This window comes from Oryzias latipes, chromosome 20, assembly GCF_002234675.1.
Source record: "Oryzias latipes chromosome 20, ASM223467v1".
In the NCBI taxonomy this organism is placed as follows: domain Eukaryota; kingdom Metazoa; phylum Chordata; class Actinopteri; order Beloniformes; family Adrianichthyidae; genus Oryzias; species Oryzias latipes.
The window spans coordinates 8,358,986-8,381,672 of NC_019878.2; the positions used below are offsets into that span (position 1 = coordinate 8,358,986).

General features: G+C 42.6%; 1 protein-coding gene across 2 annotated transcripts in view; it reads right to left on the minus strand.

The window, feature by feature from the left end:
- nrp1 (neuropilin 1) overlaps positions 1-22,687 on the minus strand; it is a 69,015-nt gene that overhangs the window by 18,738 nt on the left and 27,590 nt on the right. For both annotated transcript variants that reach the window (XM_023950444.1, XM_023950445.1), the window contains 4 exons: positions 20,090-20,317; positions 15,838-15,993; positions 12,958-13,124; positions 481-636 (listed from right to left, as the gene is read on the minus strand). In XM_023950444.1, coding sequence (XP_023806212.1) covers positions 481-636; positions 12,958-13,124; positions 15,838-15,993; positions 20,090-20,317 — 707 coding nt within the window. The remainder of the gene's footprint in view (positions 1-480; positions 637-12,957; positions 13,125-15,837; positions 15,994-20,089; positions 20,318-22,687) is intronic.

Below are 22,687 nucleotides of genomic sequence, written 5' to 3' on the forward strand. Positions count from 1 at the left end.
ACTCTGCATGTTAGGAGGATATACAGTTGGGTATTTCCCTGTTAGCTGGTCTTAGAAGCAACAAAATCACATGTGTGATCAGCTGAGAGTGCTGTCATGACAGGAAAACGGAGCACATGTGCAGGGAGATTCAAAGGTCAGCTTCCCTCTGGTATTTCCAAAATGCAACCTGTGATGCTGTAATGTGACTCTCTTTTAATTGCAAAATATTTTTACATTTGAATTCACTCTGCAAAAACAGGCCCCGTGGAAATGAGTCATAAATTCTAACCTCCACTGGCAGATTTTCTTTATATAAGCGAAGAAAATCAGCCAATGGGAGTGAAAAAATGGTCTTACTATGACATGATGTCTTAGAATAAAACTTTCTTGATAAGATGATTCTTTTAGAAAGACAGAAACATTTTTCATGGGTCTTTTTACTGTCTCAAGATTCAGTTTTTGCAGTGCAGAGTTCAGACTAAACATGTTGGGTGGTACCTTCTGCTTGGAGCCTTCTTTTAGTGTGATCCAATCTTCTCCGTTGGAGCTGACGTCTACTTTGTAGGCCTTGACGTAGTAAATCCTCTGGGTTTCCTGGGAAATAGCGCCTTGGGTACCGATGGCTGAGACAAACCGCAAAAACCCAAGGTCCACCTGAGGGGGACAAAAAGAGGAGGGGCTTGTCTAAATCTGGGAACACAGAACTGCTCTCAAATAACATAAACAAAATTCTTCATTTTGGTCTTTTCTGGAAGAAAATTTTTTGCATTTTTTAAACTGTAAAGTTGTTCTCCATCGTTAGACCAGTGGTCCCCAGCCTTTTTCAGGCCACAGACCGCTTTAATGTCAGACAATATTTACACGGACCAGTCTCAACGAGACTAAAGTGGGCGTCTGATTTTTTTCTTTACCTTCCAGTTTCTCTTAATCTTTGTGGGTAACTATTTATTTTCATCCTCTGTAAAATATGTGCAGCTGCTTTAAACTTTGTTTATGCACTAGATTTCATGTAGAAACCATTCAAATATGAGATAGATTTTTCTTGAACCCATAACTTAGAAAGTGGATGCCAAAAAATCAGACACCAACTTCAGCCTTTTTCGACTTCTAAGATGCAGAAAAGCTTTTTTTTTAAAAGGTTACTAAAACTGCCAAATATAATAATAATCCACTGTTTGAGAAACTTTATTAGCTGTGTCTTCGTAACATTAGGCAGCTGGCAGCTGAATATTATACATTATTATCATGTTTTGTGGGAACAACTGTCACAATAAATCCATGTTTGGAGTAAAGACTCCAAGGATGGATTTTTGACATGCGTCAAGATGCGGTGGGGAATCCTCTAGTTTTCTAAAAACTTTGATAAATTACGTGGAGCATTTTCTTTCTTTCTTTTTTCTCTGCAGCCCGATACCAACAGTCCCATGGACCGGTACCGGTCTACACCCCACGGGTCAGGGACCACTGCTTTAGACAATGATGAACTGTTTTTGAGGTTCAAAATGCATCTTAAAACTATTCATAAGGAGTAAATTCTGCAGTAGCTGATGGAAAATGTCCCCTTTTTCCATTCAATAAGGCAGATGAGGATTGATAAAGATAAGTGGTAATGCTCTCACATATAACAAACTATAAATAAAAGGCTTTCTTCACACAGGCTGCATGAATAATACAAAGAGAAGCTTGAGGAATTAGAATGATCGCCTTTCCATCTCAATCACCTCTGGCCACAGTTTCATCAGCTGCTACCTGGAATTTAATAGACAGCCAACGACAAGATATTCACATTAATGAAAAAGACTCAGGATGACAGCTTAATTTCCTGAGATGGGAGACAAGAGCTTATTGGATAAAAGTGAGCGTTGAATAGATCAGGCTCTGCAATCGCATTATCAGAATCGGCCAGGAGGAAAAGAGGATACACGCTGAATTTCAAATATTGTGCCGGTAAAGCTGCTGAGGGGCTATTGCATTTTCACCGGGTGGCAGTGAGAGTCTGAGGGGTCATAGCGGCGTGTGAGCGTTTGCTCTGTTCTCAGAGCTGGTTTGTTTCCTGTTTGTTTACGAGCGATCTCTGAAAAAAACAACAACTTTATCACTTAAACGCTGCAGGTCTGGGTAAGAAACTTCTTCTGTGGTATTTGGATCACTGTAGAGGCTACTTAACCCCACATTCCATCGTTTCATCCATGACTGCCAAAAAAAACAAAACAAAAAAAAACAGATGGTGCTAAGGTCCTGTAAGAAAAAGCAGCATGCTTAATTTTAACAAGCATTAACACCACCACTGACAGGACGAGCTGACATTAATGAGGAGTAATGGCGCTGTGTGCAGACACCGGTGATGCTGGGAAGCCATGGTGCTGGTGGAACAGGTTTTGGGGGGATTGCGATGAGAGACAGGACTCTTTGATGCTGAAGAGAGATGGGAACTGGCTCTGATGAATGGCAACCAGGGACTGGAGTAGATTACTGCATTGTCTGGGAGGAAATCATCGGTGTTCACGTGTGTGGGTGTGCAGGGAAGACCGACTACAGCAAAATCCTTTGTGTGAGACTGAGAAGAAAGACAAATGTGTGCAGATATTTTGGAAAATTAAAGCCAGGCTTATGCATCTCCAAACACATTAATGGATCTCCGGTGCTGTTAAAGCGTATAGCTAAAAGTCAGCAAACTTAGATGCTTCGTGATTTTGAAGCAAGGCGGTTCTCCAAATGCGCCACCCCGTTCAGCAATACTTGCTTCAAAGTCATTTGGCAAAATGGTTCAAGGTGGTTTTGGACACCTCATCCAGGTATCGTATCTTCTGTCCTGGATTATGAGGCGCAGCAACAATAAATGGTCTATTTTTCAAACTTCTGTCATACATAAGGCAGATCGCACTATAAGGCGCATTAAGCGAGACCAAAGAGTCAGAGATAAGTCAGTCGGTCAGTCAGACTTTAACTGCATTCACAATAACTCTAGAAGTTTTTCTTAAAGCAACGCTCACACCGCCCCCGGCAACGTCCATTCAAGCGTCCATTCTCAATGAAAAATCTATATAAAATGTGCGTAAATGAGTGGTTCAAGCTTCTACATTCAAAACTCCCACATTTGAAAGTGGCGACGGAAGTTTCTACGACTGTTTTGGGTCTACGTACAAAACATGTGGCCATTGAGAGCACAATCAAAGTTCAAACAGGTCAAACTTTGACCAATCAGGGACTTGGATTTGGTAGGAATGTATTTACAGTGTCCCTTTTAATTTACGGAAAAGCCAGTCATTTGAAAATCAATCATGGAGGAGAAATTAACAATTGTTAAAATTCCAGGAAAATTCTGGAGCGATACTGACAAGATTTAAACCACTCTGACATTTCACACCAAGCTTCTTTCAACTAGTGGAAATGTGTTAGCTAACAGTAGCAAAAGGAAAAAAGAGGAAGCACTTCCCTTCTTGTCCAGTGTAAACATCATGGGCTTCTCTGCAACACACACAAAACAAAATGACTGATGCCACTAAAACAGATGTTACTGTGACTACACTAACTCCCAACTTTGTTGGCAACATGAAAAAAAAGTCCAACACTGCATTAGCATATTTACAAAAACACTCAACCGTGTTTGCAACTTGTAGAAAAGACAAACCTCTTAAAATGCTTTTGTTATCAGTCAGCACTAGAATACATCTATTTATTAGATGCTCCAAATTTTGAGGCACACAGTCATTTGTTGAAAAAGCTTTTAAGTGCAGTGACTAGTGCAGAAAATTCACACCAGTCCTTGCAGCTGGTAGAAATAAAGTGTGGGTTTAGCAAGAAAACAAGGTGGTTAGCAAATCTCCGGAACCGAAGTTGGGGCAGTCCTGATCTATAGGGCAAAGAGCGAAATAGGGAACCTTTTCTCTGCCACAGAACAATGGTCCTCTCTGCTCCTTAAGTCCAGTTTAAAATTAAAAAACAAAAAACAAAAAAACAGATGGGAGAGGCAAATTAGATCCTGGCATCCCATTTACTCATCAGGATTCAGGAAGAACCGCATCCAGACACAGATCACTGTTGTTTCTTGTCAACAGACTTATAGACGGATTTGCAGAAAGTCCCGGATTTCTTTTGAATGCTCTAATAGAAACAAATCAGATCCTGTAAGCCTCAGACATTCCCATTTAATAAGCCAGGAGCTGGAATTCTCGCTGCAGGGTAAACGCCTGTATTTGGTGGAGCTGGTTGGACACAGCGATGGATGGCAGCAAGCTAATTTAGCTCTTTGCAATATCTGCAGTCATCTGTTCTGACAGGAAGGATAGTTCACGGTGATATTACTCAATACTGGAATATTTCAATCAAAATCAGCTCATTAGTGAGACACGTTAAGTAGCTTGAGACTTTATGCAAACACCACTTTGTACTATTGACTGTATATGAGAACTGGACTGAGTGACCTCTCCCCCCTTGTAACCCAAACAGGAAGCATTAGCTGGTTCCAGAAAGCCAAAAGACTTCACTAAAGAGATAAACAGCTATTACTCAGTTATTCTAATTGTCAATTAACCACTCTTCCTCTAATATCTTCTTTTTAACATGTTTTCATTACTTTTTGTTCTCTAGTGCAAGTTATTTAAGTTATAAACTGGCCAATCAGATACCTCAATAAAAGTATGTGGTCTCAAGTCGAAGGGGTGTGTAATTCCAACAAGCTCACACCTGATTGGTGAGAGTGGTTGCCATAGAAATGTTGACATAGACTGACTTGGGCCGGTTCCTGACGTCGTCTGGCTCCAAAATGCTGGTGTCCATATTGTCAAAAATGGATCGAATGAATTTCATGGGTGACATCCGCTTGTTAGTGACTGGCACAGACTGTAGGATCTTGATTGAATTAATTGGATTTTCAAAATAAGAGCCCATCGCACACAACCACTTTTAGGACATGTGCATCAGTTTTCAAAATGTGGTCCAGATATTGCCTGAATTCCAACTCTGATCCAGGTCGTGGCAGGCCCTTTGAGGGCCAGGAGTGGCCCTAACCATATCCATGTTTCAGCCTTGACTTTCAGTGATATAATGTTAAAAAGACGAAGAAGAAAGAAAAGAGGAAAGAAAAGAGTTATGTGCTCCAAGAAAGTAGAGTTCACAGAACACAAAAGGATTTTAAAGTAGGCCTCCAACACTGATGCCTTGCAAGATGTGAAGGACAGAGGCATGGGGGTCTCCCCAGTGCAGCAGGCAAGATTAATTTCCCAGACAGGGGCTGATAACAGGGCACGAGTAATGAGGAGAGCATGATTTATTAATGGCTGCTTGTTAGTGAAACAGAGACTGCGCTAACAGAGGGAGGTTGCAAGGGTCAGAGAGAGAAGATTGTCTGCAGAGATGCTTGGATGCAAAGTCCACCGTAAACCACAGAAACCGCAGGCCCAGATAATGATTACTGCTGGGACTTATTTTAGCTCGGGTCCTGGACAGCACTCGGTGACCCACATGCACCCACTGAAATGAAGAAACTGCAAGAGGATTCTTCACTTTGGCCGAACGGCTGAGTCATGCTGCTGTAATCACTTAGCAGAAGGTGGGGATTATAATTGCTGAGCTGCTGAGCAAACAAAGCAAAAATCTGCTTCATATCAACCATATTGTTTGATATTAAATGCAACCCAGACATCATCGCTGTCTCTGGAGGGACCACACCAACTAGGTCGTAAAAATGCTAGGCAGAGGAAAAGAATCAGCCAAGATCTGACATGCAAGTGTCTGGGTTTTGTCAGAGTTTCTATCTCTGGCTCTGCTTACCTGTTTTTCTTTTTCTTTTTAGTGAGTCATGACTCAAAGTCTACGGTGCATGGCTTTAGCGCTTTCACAAATTGACAAAGTCAGGAAGGTGAGCTGAAATCAGCCATGCTCGGGCTTGTTGTGGTAGCCAGTTAAAGCCAGGGCGTGCTTGTTTTTTTGCAATTAAGGTGCAGGCATTTGAATGGAGGTAAATACCATGATTGCACTGAATTCAGGAACAAACGAGGGAGGCGACAAACAGCCGTCCATATATGAGTGTTTATGTGTTTGTGCAAGTTTAGTTTAATTTAAGAGAACTTCTAATTACCTCCCCCAGTGGAAGCGGTGGGTCTCCAACTGATGCACTGTGCTCCACCGATCCAGATAAAAAAGGTTGCACGATGTATATTTAAAGCCAAAGCCTTGTCAGTGTTGTGCAGGCGCCGCAGGTGGTTTATAAAACCAAAGCGAGGATGAAGTTCAGGAGGCGGCTAAAAGAAAAGGCGCCCAAACTCCATCTCTCTCTGCTTGATTTGCTTATAATTGAGTTGGCGAGGAGCTGCATGCAGCGATCTGTCCTCTGGAAGAGGAACTAAAATGTTTCTTTTAAATCCATTTCTCTGTTTCCCCAACAGAGAGAGAGGGGGGGGGGTGGCTTCTGTGTGTGTGGGCTGCTGCTGATTGAATAACCAAAGCCTCTGGGGGATTGGTTTATTCCTTTTTTTTCCCCTCCACCACTAGAGACGACGACAGAGAAATGCCAAGGGTGGAAACAAAAGGTAGAGCTCCTTGCAGCTGGTAGAAAGAGGCTCGCTTCAGGAGACGCAACCACTTTGTGTGACTGTGAGCATGATATGGCCAAAAGTCAGAACATTATCACCACCTAAAATCTGATTATAATTACCTGTAAGTGGTAATGAGTGAAAGCTGACATTTTCTGACTATGTTTGTATCTCCAAAGGCAGCACTTATAAAGCAGCTTTTAGCAATCTGCCCACCAATTTCACCCACAGTGGGTGGTGGAGGAAGCCTGCAGGAATAACTCCCTTTACCTGAGAGTGTAATTAATCCTTGTTTCATGAAAATTGCATCACGGCAGGACCTGTGAGCTCCACTCCCGACCTCTCCCATCTATCACATCATTCACCTGACAGAATTACAGTTTATTTTTAGCTCCCTGACACCTCGTCGGTGGCCTTAAATTATGCATGTCTTCCTGTGCACCAATCATCTGTTATATTGCCAATGAACGACGTGTTACTCATGCTGCAGCGCGATCAAATCAAAGCCGGTCTTTGCTTGTGAAATGTCCTCAGACTCCTGAATCATTCCCAAGTCTTCCCACAGACGCACGAGTCACATGCTGAGTAATGATTACAAAAGCAAGAGGCAGGGACAAGGATAGAAAATAGGGCGGCCAGAGGCTATAGTATGTCTGGAAGCTGCTTGTTCCCAGTGTGCACTGCTGCACATGACCGTTCAGTGATGAATGATCAGGAATGGCTTTAAAGCTACGGTCACAGCGCTCTTGACCAGTTAAGAGTCTATGTAAAAATGCATCTTGGGCTTCTTATGCGTGGCTATGCAAGTTTCTACGACCGTTTTTGGGCTCTACGTACAGATTGAGCAAGCGTTAAAAGTTATACCAGGAAAAACTTTGACCAATCAAGGACTCCGATTTGGTAGTGATGTATAGGTGGCCTCCCTTTTAATCCCCGGAAGTGCCAACCGTTTCAAAATTGATCATGAACGAGAAATAACCACTGTCTGTTCAGAGTATGAATCACTTGTTTTTCATAGTTGGACCAGGGGTGTTACTTATAATCAGAAGTGACTGATTTTTTGAAACATCAAACTGATCGTTCTCCTCCTGAACTTTATATTTTTTTTCCTCTTTGCATCAAGACAACATATATACTTGTTCCTTCCTTAAACTAATGCGGGACAGCAGGTCATCAAACTGGGAGACACGGAAGAACAGCTAAAATCGCCATCATTCAGACGCAGCTCCTGCAGTAGAAGGTAAAAAATTGCCCCCAAAAAAAAGACTGAATGATCTTATGATCCCAGTCATGGAGGTGTGTTTACTGATGCTTTTGGAGATATTCTTAATAAATAAATCAGATCTCTCAATGACATCCACATGCAGTCAATGCTTCCAAGTAGCGCTTAAGCGAAAAACTTGGCAGTAGCTCCTATCCACACATGACAGGAGCGTCAAGTTAATGATTACATTTTTGGAAAAGCATTGAGCATCTGATGCGGGCCAAAAGAGGCAGCGGATGCGAATTTGATGCACCTTGAAACAGAATTGGTGGACACAAATTTGACACGTAAATTACGTTAGTTGTGAAAGCAGCATTAGCAAGAATTTGTTTCTTTTCTCTCAAAAGTGCGATTTATACTCCAGGAAAATACAGTAATTGTGTTTTTTATGTCCAGCCAGGATTATATGACATCAAGTCCTTGATATTTTGGAACAGAGCTGTAAAAGAAAAAGCCTGGAGCAAGATTCACCAGAACCTTTTCCAACTGTAGGTGGCAGACATGTGCTAGTAAACAGTGGAAAAAACCCGGATGAAGCTCCTCCCTTCTTGTCCAGTGTGAACACCACGTGCTACACGGACACGTTACGCATTCTCAAAAGTGTCTCACACTATGTCCGTATCTTTAGGCGTTTTTCCTCTCTGCATTGCTGACGTTCAAATTGATCAGAGCCAATTGCCCCTTTCGTCCCTGTATACTTACGCCTAACTGTTTCAATTCATTACATCATGCCATCCTTCAGACTTTGATTTGCAGTCCCACTTCTTGGCACGCCTGGGAGTCTCTATCCCCTTCATTGATTCCCCAGACAAGGGACACAGATGGCATCCGCTGTTTCCATCCGTAAGACACAGTGATGACTTCACTAGCAGCTGAATCCCAGTAATGCTGCACTTAATACGGAGAAGTTGTGGTTGATTATCAAGTCCACACTCTGATCTCTCAGCGCTCGGCAGGGTGGAAGTACCCTGGAATGTGGACGGAAGTCAGAAGAGTTGCGACGGCAAAAAGGGGGTGTACATCGTAAACTGAAGTGCATTCAGAGGAGAAAGCAAAACAGGATGCAGGGTGGTTTAGCATGTCCCCATCAAGTGTTCATCAAGGAAGCGTGCAATCAAAAGTCATTCTTCTGATCAGCCGGTTGTTTGCTTTACGGATCACAGGAAGCATGGTCAACACAAGACATGCCACCCCCGACCCCCCTCTAGGGTTCCCAACTGCCATGTTAAAGCTATTGTTCTACCGTCAATGCTTCCCTCTACCTTGAGATGAATCATGCGGGACGGCGATAAGTAACCATTTTGTGCCAACAAACACTTTTATGCCTCTTAGTTTTTGTCAAGAGATTAAAGGCTATCTCGCATCAGATGAACAGAGAGGTGCCAGGCTTATCTCTGCTTGTGATTAAACAATGCAGGCAATCAGAGACGCTGATGAACTACTGGTAAATAACGCGAGACGACTGAAAGCAATGGAGGAGCTCCTGAAGCAAAATTGCAGATATAAACAGGATAAGATATGTTTTGAATTCCTGTTATGACATGCTCAATATGGAGGCTTTCAGGTATTGACAGTCTCTCCAAGACAGTCTAAATTATTGATGCGGCGCGATCAATAGCAGCTCCTTGACAGAGTCTTGGAGTCAGTCTTTTATTGGACCATTCGGATGCCATAGACCTTTGGTGGCCGTCAGGCACTTGAGCCGACAAATCCTACAAAGTCATTTCCCATAATGTCTTAGTCATTCCCAAATGTCCCAGAGGAACCATTAAGGCAGTCTGTAAACATGCCATACCTTCCCCTTGGAGAAAATGTGTTGCACAGACGCAGGTTTTCTCCCCCTTGTCAAAGCTATGTGAGTCCATAAAGAACGACCGGTCACTGACTGGTTTAGAACGGTCTTGTCTCATTTATTTCACCAGCTTTTCTCTGACTTAACACACAGCTACACTTTTGCTGAACAGGAAGTGAGGACTCTTGCTTCTTTTGTTTTCCAGCACAGAACCTCCACAAAGGACATCTGTCCATCTCTGCACACCCAAAGACTTGATTAATGACCTGGCTAACCCAGCATTCAATAGCAAACCCCACCAATCTAATTAGCCAGCCAAGAGCCTCTCCACAGCGGGAAAATAAATGAAAAATCTAGATCTTGCTCAGAAAAGAAAAGCAGAGTGAAGGAAGGAGCCCAGGAATCAAAGGCCGCCTGTCATGAATAATAAAATCGTCTGCAGTCGGGGAATGATCATGAAATAAATAATGAATTGATTACTATGCATCAGACTGTGCGCAGAGATGATTTGTACACGCCGCGAGGGTGCCTGAGCTTGTTGCAACACAGCGGACTGACTTAATGAAACAGGAATGAGAGATTCTGCTCTTTTAATAGCACTTGTGATAATTGGAGCTCAGGCTGCTCGGCACAAGTGCCTCGCATTTCTTAGAAAACATAAATTACAGGACTCTTCTGCTGCCTTTTGAAATGAGGAGCGAGTCTGTGTTTTCATCGACTTGGAAATCAGCGCTAGCGCCAGCTTTCGGTGCCAAGACAAATCCTCAATGCGATTAATATCATAACAGGGAGAGGCGGCGAATCGCTGCCATCGCTTCCTTGGGAGAGGCAAACGTTGGAAACGTCAGACGGTTCATCTGCAGGAGGATGTGGCGAGGGGAAGCCATGTTTCTTCTTTGCTCCACTCAAACACATGCTGCTTTCCTCTGCAGGACAATATGGACTCTGTCACTCACCCAGAACCCCAAACACACTGACACGCACTCGAGCATGGGAGCATAAACCTGCACACTCGGTTGCACCCTGATTAAATTACTATGACCTAAAAAAAAAAGTACCTCCAAGACAACATTTTCATTGCTATAATAAAGGAAAAGCTTGTTTATGACTTTCCCTTAGCAAATATTTGGCTTTGGGTCAGCTGTGTTATCCATCCCTTGAGGAATACGACGCGGCTAGGTTTTCAGTGATGAAGCAAAAAGTGCAGGAAAAGGGAGCAGGAACAGAAAGACAACCGGGGTATTCACGAGGCTTTAAAGCTCTGGGTCAATAAATCAAACATACTGCAAAATGCATCTAGGTAGTGCTGTGTGTCACTGGGGGGTTGGTGATATGAGTGGACTTAGTATATGTGTCTTATCACTGCCAAGCCAAGAAAGAACTAAATCCTTAATCTTCCCCCATAAAGTTCCCTTGGTGGGTAATGATCGCTTTGTACAGATAAGCTGACAGAGAAAAATATGACAGTATTTGTGTGTGTGTGATTGTGTGTGTGTGAAGCTGGGCTGGATGCCTGTGCTAAGCCTAAGCATCGCCGAAAGCCACCTCCGCTATCGACCAATGGGACGTTATCAGGCAGGACAGGAAGACAGACGCAGAGGGAGACGCAGGAGGACAGGCAGATAGTGACAGCAGGGGAGGGCGTTTTTTTTTGCAAAGCGCCAGCTTCGACGGGACGGTGGGCGAATGCTTTTTAATCTTTGAAGGAGAAGATGTGCCCAAACAGTGCAGAACATCTGCACTCCAAAAAGTTTGTTCTTTTTTTTAATTTTTTTTTACCTCAGGCTCTGCCCACATCACTGAATGCAAACTCCAAAAACACTTTCTAAGACTCGCGTTCCAATTTTAAGAGGAAAGTTTGAATCTAAGATGGCTTTCACAGCCAAATCTAGACTTGGTTTAACCAGGCGAGGATAACCCAAAGATTTGAACACCTTTTCAAGTCAAAGCAAGTCAAACTCTTTGGTTCTGACAAAGAAGTAAAAAATGCACAAATAGAACAGGTTCATCCTGGCAGTTTTCTGACTATCATATATTGATGTTTACTAACAAAACCTGTTCCATCAACTGAATGATTCACTCTACTGATGTGCAGCAGATATTCACTGTATAAGAGAACTGGACCAAGTGAATGTGATGTCACCCATAGAAAATGACTTTCTGCTGACTTCAATGAAGTCAATAGGGAGGCCATTTTCTTGTGATATGTTGGAGACAGACATCGTCAGGAAGTAGTTACTGGGTCCAAGTCGTTCTGAGTCAACACTTCCATGGTAACGACTCTCACCAATCAGTAGGGGGCTTCCTGTTCTGCTTCCTGTTATCCTAACCAGCAACCACATTTCTTTCATCCCCTAATCTCTTTATTTCTGCTCTTTAATAGTTTGCTGACTTTTTCAACTATATGCAACAGGGTTCACTTGCAAGTGAATAGCAATGCTTATTTTAAGATGGAAAAATATGTTTGTTTTTTAGACTATATTGGAGTTTCAATAAGCTTTCACATCTGCCCAAATGAAGTGGACTGCTGAGTCCAGTGGGAAAATGCCCTGAAATGACATCAAAAGTGACCAAAAAAAAGTTTAATTTGTTCTGGTTTTTTATGAGGGTGGAGTATAAAATAAAATTAAAATCTATGATCAAAATTCATTTACACAGAAAAGCATTAATTAAATATTTATTTTTAATGGTTCGGATTAGGATAAAGGTACTGGGTACTGCAGTAGGGTAATGCATCAGTACTGTGGTTTAGGATCTAGGAGTTTGACACAAAACCCTTTTAAGAACTTTAGTTTTCTAGATTAAGTCTCAGAATTCTGTCTTTAACCTCAAAACTTTGACTTTAGCAGAATCTTACTTTTTAGAGATTTCTAAAATAATGTAAAGTTCTACAGAAAACACACCAAGCCTTTTGTATTTAAAGTTATGTTCGGACTTCTCTTTTATTTTTTTATGAACTCACTTCTACTTTCACTTCCTCTCAGGGTTTTCTGTATCACCTGATTTCTCAAGCTTCTTAAAAAAAAAAAAATAGCCCTGAGCCAACAAGAATCTGGCTAACTTTAAAAACTTTCTTGTTCTCATTCTTCACTGCTTACTGTACAGTCAAATGTTGCAGCTGTAGCCTGAAATCTGCAGCATCATGAACAGTCTGCTTCCTTTGCACACACTATGTGCACAGAAACGTGTGTTATGGTGGATGTCTGTGGTTGTGTGGGGAGATATTTTCTGAGAAGGAGCGGAAAAACACTAATTCGGTGGTGGATCTTTTGCACAGATGTAGTCCCAGACAGTGACTCATCAGAAAGACGATGACTTTGCGGCTGCCTCCAGGAAACAGTTTTCCGTGGCGTGTCAAAAGAACGGCATGTTTGAGGCAGCGTTACCTGAATCCACTCTTTATTTGTGTCGTCTGCCGGCGTCCACGCATTTTCATAGTAGTTGAGCCTGGAGCGCTCCGGGGACCAGCTGGGGTTGTACTGGGAAGAGGCCATGATTTGGTCTGACGTGATCTCACCCGATTCCATTCCCAGAGGATCGCTGCAGTCGAAGTCTGAAAGGGCAAAGGGAGTCAGAGAGAAGACAAGCATGAAAGGGGCAGAGTGGAGGATGTTCAGCTGACGTGTGAGCAAACGGAGAGGAGTCAGCATCCCCGTAGTGCTGGAGCTTGTCTCCAGGGAGGGGGCCACCTCATGTCAGGCACTCAGCTCCGCTGTTCGGGGAAGGAACGGGGCATCGGCCGGGCCTCTAAATCCTTTCCTCTGTAGTTTTAATGGAAGCTGGATGGAAGCGTTCCACATTAAGACGTAAAAATGTCTTCATAAAACATTCAGTGCGGTTTACGCCGGTATTAGACTTTAGAGCGACTTCTCTCCGGTTATTTTTTTTCCACTGACTGAATCTGTTTACCTCACCTCCCTCAGGGCAGTTTATCTTTTTTGCAAACAGTAACTTATTTTTGTGTGTGTGTGTGTTTATTATCTGGATCTGGATGCCATATTTCACACTCAATGGCCCAAAGCTTTGGTGCCAGGAGGTGACTTCCCTTGTTTGTGTTGACATGGGGGCCACTGTTCTTGGCTCCATGGCCTGAAGACTCTGCTAGGTCACTTTGAGGTCAGCCTCTAAAACCCCAGTGGGTCAGACGGACTGACCCCGTTGAGGAGCAACGGTTGGAATGACATGCAAAAGTTTAACAAACTTCACACCACCGTACTAACATATATCCTGCTATTGTTTGGTCATCCTTGTCTTTACTTTGAAGAGGTCATAAAGGAATACATGCTTGCAGGACTGTGTGGCTGCTGCCTGAAAGCTAACACAGGTGGTCTAACCATCTGCTGCAGGGGGAGCTCACTCCTGGTCAACTGATTTTACACTGTAGCTGCATATGCATGCTTTGCTGCACGCGGCTCTGGATCTGCGCAAAGGGGGAAACATTCTCTCAAACATGTTACACCCAAACTCAAGCTGCAAGAAGCACAAAGAGGCATCTGTTGGCTGCGCGGTCTATCTGATCATGTGGGTTACCGAGCACAGTTGATAGCTGAGAAGATAGAGGGTAAACAAAGAGATTCAGGCCAAGAGAAACTTGTTGGAACTATCAAACAAAACCCTCTTTTCAGCATCTTATCGCCTTCATCAGATTCCACGCCTTCCCTCCTGGAGGAGATATGGGATGGGACTCCCAGAGGATATTCAAGTGTAATTAAAAACACTTTTTCTACTAACAAATGAGTGCAAATAGGTTCTGGGCTAAACTCAACAGATTTGTCTTTGGTAAATCTGTGTTGCATGTTTTCATTGCAGGTCAATCATTTTCAGCTTTACATTTTTTACAACTGATTAACGTTTTTAAGAATAAGTCTGTGTAGTTTTTCTGTTTACTTTTATCTATAAAAAGATAAAAGACAGCGACAACTAAATAAAAATAAGCTCTTTAACATACCGCAACTCCTAAACTGCAATCAACGTGAATCAGCTGATTTCAGCTTTTTATATCTACTTTGCACTTTTCCTAATGTAAAGTGCTGCAAAACTAGTGTAGAGTGTTGCATAACATTACTAACATAAAGTTTAGCATATCTATACTAATGTAAAGGGTTCCTTAACGGCACAAAGCCAGTTTTCTCCGCATCAGAACCAGCTGATTTACGTTTCTTGCTTAAGCCTCTCACTTCTGTAAAGTGTTGTATTTCAGCGCAAAGCTGCTTTTTCTGCTTTAAAATCGACCGGAATTATGTTGATTGTGTAAACAGACAAAGAATGTCAACACTGAAGCTGAAGCTCCGGTCATAAAGGGTTGACCAGTCAAATTTGCTTCTAACGGCAAAAGAGTTCAATGTAAATTTTGGATAAAGAAAATTAAGAGGTTCAAGCCTAAAATGAAGGAAAAGAGATTCCTTCAGAGACTTATCTGCGGTGGAAACATCAGAGTTTATGGTGCAGACCGAGCGACTGGCTTTAAAGTCGAGGTATTTAGTGATCGTAAGTCAGTCGTTTCACTGCGGCTCTTAAAAGTTGATTTGTGTAATCTTATCTCAGATATGTGATTAAAAGCGCTCATGCAGCTCAGAAAACTGACATCATTACTCCAAGACAGGCCCGCTTTACTCTCTGCATGTGCGCATGTGAGCACTCGCAGCGCCTGCGGGCGAGATTAAACCCTTTTTTTTTTCAGGGTCTGATAAGTAGACTTGTTGAATCGCCCCGGCTGCCATTCAAAGACTCTCTGTGAGCGCATGTCTTTGTGCATGGGGTGGTCTCGCTGCTGGACAGATTTATGACTCCTACCAGCGCTCCTCTTCCTTAATGAAATGTTTAGATGGAGCATTTTGCAAAATGGGGTCGGCGGGGTCGAGCCCCGTGACAGCGATGCTGCATGTAAATGCCCTTAGGTGGTGGTGGGGGGTGTTGTTAGTGTGTGTCCAGGCTTTCGGAGGCCGTCTGGGGTGCTAGTGTAAAGGTAAATGTTGTAAACTCCCGGTTTTGTAGCACATTGTCCAAACAAAGAGGCATAAGGCGTTTATTTAATAACTCTTAAACTGTGTTTAACAAGTGGGAATCTGCAGAAACGGGACAACATCTGCTTCTTCTTACGTGCATAAATACTCCTCTGGTGGTAACTTCACTGCTGGCGGGTTTTCTCACAGTTTTCTTAACTGAACAAACACCTCGACTTTGATTTTTCTCCTGTTTTTTACAGGTTTTTTTATTTATTTTCAGCTCAGGCTGCGGCGTCCTTCTGTTTTCTTTGCAAGGCTCACCCTCCGGAACAGTCCTCTCGATGACGGTGAAGTTGGCGGAGAAGCCTTCCTTGGCGATGGCGCTGTCGGTGTTGATTGTCAGGGCCAAGATGCCCGTGTAGGAGATGATCCGGCCCGGGGTGTTCTGCCCGCAGTACCTGCCGATGTAAGGCCCCACTGCGGAGAGAACAGAGGGCAATAGGGGGGAAACGTTGGTTATTCACAGCCAACCCAGAAAAGCAGAAAAGGGTTTAACCATTAACCCCACTTCCCTGTAGAGGTGGTGTTAAATGTGGTGTGTGACCGACACTATGAGGAGGCTCAAAAAGTGGGGCGGAGGTCTCTCTGACTGAAAAGACAGGTAAATAAAAACGGAAGAAAACAAGGATGGACGGATGCTAAAGAGAAAAGATGTAGGGATGAAGGTGAGGAAGAGCAATGACCTTGCCCCGTGCTCTTTGATGTGTGCCGTGATCCATGCACATTTATGAGTGTGCGCTCCTGTCAGTGTGCAGGGACCTGCAGCTTATCTGTGATTAGTAATGCTGTGATCAGCCTCCCCGCGGCCTCCTGTCATCCAGAACATGCCACTTGCAGCCCGGCTGAGACATGAAAGGCAAAGGCCAGGCCGTGGGGGGTTATGAGGCGGCGGCGTGATGGCTCAGATTAATCTTTATAAAGCAGGTGTTGTATGTCCCTGAGAATACTGTGTGCCTTAAAACCCAGAAAGACCAAAGCTGAACGGGGGGAGCAATATCTGGTGGATTATCTGCATGACTCCCCAGCTCGATGAAATTTTAAAGAACCTCGCTATGAACTCTGCGTCCTGCCTGCCTCCAGTTCCTCAGGGAAGATGAAGCAAGGAGCGGAGGTTCTTTCTTCAAACTGCTCCTATACCCACTGAGGTGTGCTGTAAAAGGGTGGCGGCCTGGGGAGGTGTGACTCCCCCTGCTGCTGGCCCAGACATCTCCCACTTCAACACACTCCGTCTGCGCTAATGCATTATCGAACGGAGAGGCGCAACGGGAAACGCCTGGCAAAAGCCAACACACTATTTCTTTCTCTGGGCTTATTTTTATAAAGCACTGTCTGTCACATGCGTCAGGGCCGGAAGGTGTGATGCCACATGAAGCGTGAATGTCCACTCTCTGCCCTGGAAAGACACACTGCTGGACAAAAGGGAAATTATTTTCTGACCTTTCACTTCTCTCTTAACATTTTTCTGTTTAACTCAGAAGTTAAGAGGAAAAGGCAAAGGAAGTGCTCTGATTTCAGTGCTAGAATTGCTCCTATTTTGAAGAATCTTTGAGAATCTCCATCAATTTTCAAAACAAAGTACTCACTCATGGAAACAAGTACATTTTTAGGGACCATCAATAAAAAGTTACCATCTTTACCGATCTGGACCTTAAAGATTCCATCTAATCAGCTTTTGATCTATTTTTAGTTGTCTTTTGATGCCGTTTTTAGCCAAAATCAGAAAATCTGTGTTGTTTTCTAGGACACAATTTCTGCAGAGTGGCAGGAGTTTATTAGAAATTCACCTCTGAATTGTGGGTGTTGGTTTGGAGCAACCCTGCCCCCACTTCCCCTCCCTGTTGCTGAGAGCTTGGAGACAGTAGCTTGTGGCTCACCCAATGTATTTCATAAGTCATAAATACTATCCTTAAGACCTTAGGGGGCAGCAGATTATAAGCGGCACTGTCAATGAAAGATTTTTTTTCAAACTTATGGTTTACACATGGCGCACCTAACTACAAACCTCATCAAGCGAGAACAAAGAGACAGAGATAAGTCCGTCAATCAGTCCGAAATTCTTAAGTGCATTCCCACTAACTCTAGAACTTCTTTGTGACACGCGTGCCCCATTAGAAACGTTAGTGAATTCACAATACCTGTAACTCCCAAGCTTGTTTGCAATATGTACAAAATAAAAGCTGACAAAGCTAAAACAAACATTAATGTGACCAGACTAACTCCCGAACTTGTTCCAAGTATATGTCAAGGCTTTTTTTTATGAAGGCTTTTAGTTGCACCTTATGGTGTGAAAATACGAGTCTCAGAAATGCAATTTTAAGATATATTTTCTTTATATATGTCCCCCCATCATCAGGGAGACACCACAAGATCATGTTGAAAACAGCAAAAAACATATTTTTCTCGGAGTGGGTCTTTAAGAAAAAGAACCTCCAAGAGGGGCAACGATTAACACTTCAACCCCATCACCTGCACCGCCAAAACCCGCTGAATACTGATGAGGAGCAGGTTGGATAATATTCAATTTTCGGTCTCTGATGGCTTTCATCTTGTCTGCACCCTACGTCGGAGGAGCCAGGGAGAAGAAGAAAAAAAAAAACCTAGAAGATGCAATATCGCGCGTCTGAGTTCAAAGCCTAATCCCGGGCTGTGGAAGCCAGGCTTTGAACAGGGCTACCCCCTTTTCTCATTCCGTCCGTCACCTGCTGGTTTTTAAGATGAATGGATCTGAGAATGCCGATTTAAGGCGGTATTTGATTATGTGGTGCAAGTCGATGTGAGTGCCGCAGGCTGGAGCAACCCTGCAACTAGATGGTTCAAACTGTTTCAGCTAAATTGGGCAAAAGTGGACGCCTCCCCCTCCCCGCCTCCCCCACACACCCCTTTTTGGTGGGAAACACAGAGAACCCAACAGAGGAAATTCCTGTTCGAGTCACTTTCCTGCACGATGGGGAATGTCACACAAAAACATAAATATCTCATCACAGATAAGACCTTGAACTCCCGAATGAATGAACTCCTAACAAACAGCAGGACACAATGCAGAACATAATTAAAACAAGGAAGGGTGGGGACTGCTGTGATGAGGAAGTGTTTGGCGTTGAGCAACGACTGGACATTGCTTTCATGACAGCTGCAAGATCTTGGTTTACAATGTGAAGTTTTTTTTCCTCCAAATTTGCTTCTTCCAACTCCTTACCAAGCATTAAATCAAGCTCTACTCAAAAATGACTTTTTTTAATGAATCTAATGTGACTTAAGCGTGACTTTGTTTTTGTTTATTTGTTTTTTTAATCAATGCATTTCATTATTTCTGTAATGAACGCAGAAGGGACGTCATGAAAATGGCACATATTACTGATTGTCATGTGGTAAGTGCATCATGTATTTGGAACTTACACAGACTTATGACCTCCACCCCAATCTAGTCGTTTGTAAGCTGTGTGTTATACTGGCTCCTTACGGACCATGTGTAGCTAATATGTAAATGCCCGTAGAATGCCCAGACAAATTACACTCTGATTGGCTTATGTTCTAAACTCTAACAGTCAGGTACTTATCACGTGAAAAGCACCAACAGGCTCCTTGCGCGACGTGCAGCATTCGGAGGGTTGGAAAAAAGTCCATATGACGTGCCAAGCTTCACACCTCCTTCACCGTTACCTACCCTTACATGTTTAAATCTTCACCACAATCTTTCAGTCGCACCATTTACCTATTTTTCACCCGCGGACAACCCGTATCCACCCATAAGGGCAGTTGTGACTACAATTTCAGCTGTATATATATATATATATATATATATATATATATATATATATATATATATATATATATATATATATATATAGTGCTTCCACTGTTTGTAAAGCTTAGCAGATAAATCTTCAGATGGTGTGCAGAATCACATGTGCTGTTGTTCAGAGTCCCAATCATATTTATTCATTTATTCAGGTCTGTCTGAAACCACGCCCCCTTCTGTCACCTTGAAATAGCTGCTTTCAGCCTCACTACTTTCTAATTCCAGTGCAGACAGAACGTTCAGGTTGTTCTGTAGAATCGTCTTTTACATCCTACATTGTCACTGTCACTGTCCCTTTAAAGGCTCTACCCTGCAATTAAGACATAATTAGCCAGTAGCTAAAAAATCCCTACAATGTAGATTATCTGTATGTACCCCATTATCCTTTAGGTCATGCATTTTATTTTGTTCGTTGTACCCCGTAATTGGGAAATAATTACCCAATAGGTACATACTCTATGCAGTAATTACAGGGTAAAACGTGGGCTGTATTCTAAGGCGTTACCAAACTGGTAGCATTAAATATCTTTGCTTTTATTATCTGGAATCATGGCTGTTTTAAAAGTAAACAACCAGTTGTAATTGCGTATATACAGTCAAATACAGAACTTTATCCACAGAAACTTTGACAATGTTCAATACTGAGCTGAGAGTATCATATATCTTCACCTATCATTTTGAAAAACAGGTACAATAATAAACTTTTGGGCTCACCTCCAGGGAAGCCATCCCAGATCTCCAACCGATCGTAGCGGCAGAACACACCAACAGGGGGCGTCGCGTCGGGCTCCAGCTCAAAATTCTCAAACTCCAAAATGATTTCAGACATCTTTGGGGCAAAGATCATGAAAGTGCAGTCCAGGTTGTTGGGGTACTTCTCTGGAAACCCGGGCGACTTTATGACGCCGCTGCTGGAGGTGAAGTTCCTGGAGCACTCGGGACCTGCAGAGAGGTTGAAGGTGAGACGGAACGTGAGATGTTAAGAAAAGAAGAACAAAGCAGGAGCAAGAGGTCACGACTGCAACTGGCAAACGTGAAAGTGTTTGGCTTGGGTTTGTTTACATGGTAGCCATTGTGAAGCTCGGTTCCCAGCTGCTCTATTGACCGCAGCAGTTTACGGCCCATAACTGAGGGACCACCTTGATTCTTCTGTTCACAAGGAGCCACATCTGGATCTTTCCACTTTCCCCTGTACTGCTCTTTCTAAGGCCCCTTTTTACCTCTTCTTAAAGCAAATAACCCTCCAAAAAACACTGTTTTTTGAAAACCTGGACTAAAACCGTAAACTTTATTTGTAAAATTATAAAGGCAACAGTAACCAGAGTCAATACACGATGCACAGTTTGATTCACGCCTTTTGTAAAAAACCTCCTGCACACTTGTTAACGGATTTCTGTGAAACACGCTCAAGCGTAAAGCTCCACTGATGGAAGCAGAGACTGCACACATCATCACATACACAGTTTTACAGCCAGCAAATCTAAAATATTTATGCACAGCCTCCCAGAGAGTTGCCTCTTTGCCGATGAAGAGCATTAGACCTTTTTTTTTATCGTTTCACCCTCTCGGATTATGATTTTAGAATGAATGACATGATAAAAAATTATGCTAACAGCTGCAGGGTGATTTTTTTTTTTTTTCTTAAAGCGTGGTAAACGGAGATTTTCAGGCTTAAGTGCTGGTCGGAGCTCTCCTTCACACAAGCGCACTTAAAACAGCTGAAAAAATAGATGTACTGTGCTTTAAGGCAATTATTTGATACCATTAGTTGCAGAAATGTACCCAAGATAATATAATTTTCCTGCTAGTGTGGCAGCTGGCGTGATGGGTGCAGATGTGGCCAATCAAACCGAAAATTGCAGGGAGTTATCGCTGGCTAGAGCCACAGTTCATCTGCCATTGTAGCTTAAGTGAATGTGGCAAACTGCTTTTGCCAGAGTCACTCAAGCATCTTGCTGGGCCCCCTAATTGAAGACCATCAGGCCCACTTGAGCCTGTCCACCAGCAGACAGAAAGAAGGGATTGAGAGCTGTATTGATTATGTTTCTCCCAAAGATGAAAGCCAAGGCAAGCTGCATTTTCACTCCGAAGACAGCTGACATTTAGCGTCGCAGCTAAGCCAAGCTTTTTTGTAGCACAATAGGTGCCATTCAAATTTTACCATTGTATTTCCTGAGCAAAAATGGTGAGTTTTAGGGTAAAGAGCGGCCATAACTTCACCAAATTCCACAGTGTGTAACTTTTTGTTGCAGGTGGGGGGCTGGGGTGGATTGGGCGTAAAAGGATGGAAGCAAAGTTGGTGTTCGAATTTCCACCCTAACGCCTATAACTACTAAAAAACTATATAGTGCGGGGCTTTGAAGTGCCCTGGATTTTAAAAGCAATTTGGACACCATGCTCACTACTTTTTTTTTCTGGTCTATATTCGACAATCTAGTGAGCATCGATGCACACTGGTTTTTCACAGAGACTTCTGGGAAATTTCTAGGGCACTCGATTTTGGAATTGTAGATTCGGACAGCACTACAAAATGCCGAATGCACTATATAGTTCACTATGTAGGGGTTAGGGTGGGAATTCGGACATAAGTTTCAGATATCCAGCTTAACAGTAGAGAAAGAAAAATCTATTCAATTTGAATATCTGTCATTAGATTATACAAAAAGCTAGAATATGAAAATTGTTAAATGAAACATCGTCTGTTCAAAATACCAAATTTTCTGCACTACAAGGCAGACCTAAAAGTCTAAAATCACCTTAGGAGCACCTTATTTCTGGCTTTTTCTGCTGAAAACAAGTTTGGGTGTTAGCGTGAATATGCAAATGAGGCTAACATGTAGCGGCGTCAGACTTTTTTTTATTTTTTCTACGTTACTAACAATGTTGGGACACAGAAATGTTTGTTTAAGTGGTATCAGTCTTTTTTTCAAACAGTATTGGGAGTTACAGGTATTGTGAATCCGCTAACACGGCTAACGTGAAGCATGTTATAAACAAGTTTTAGAATGACTGAACACAGTAAATCTGACTGACTTACGCACTTATTTCTGAGTCTTTTTTCTTGCTTAATGGGCTTTATATATGACATAAATAAATAAAAATACAAACATTAAGTGCACCTTATTATAGTAGTAGTGTAGCGGAGAATACAATAGTTACATTTTCTTCCCTAGAGATATGTCTGATTAATTGGGTCAAAAAAAATAATCACCCTGACCAATAAAGTATGTTATATATGTCATATAACTTGTTTAGCCTCTGAACTGATTTAAACCAGATGCATAAGGTCAATATTCAGTTTATGATTAAAAA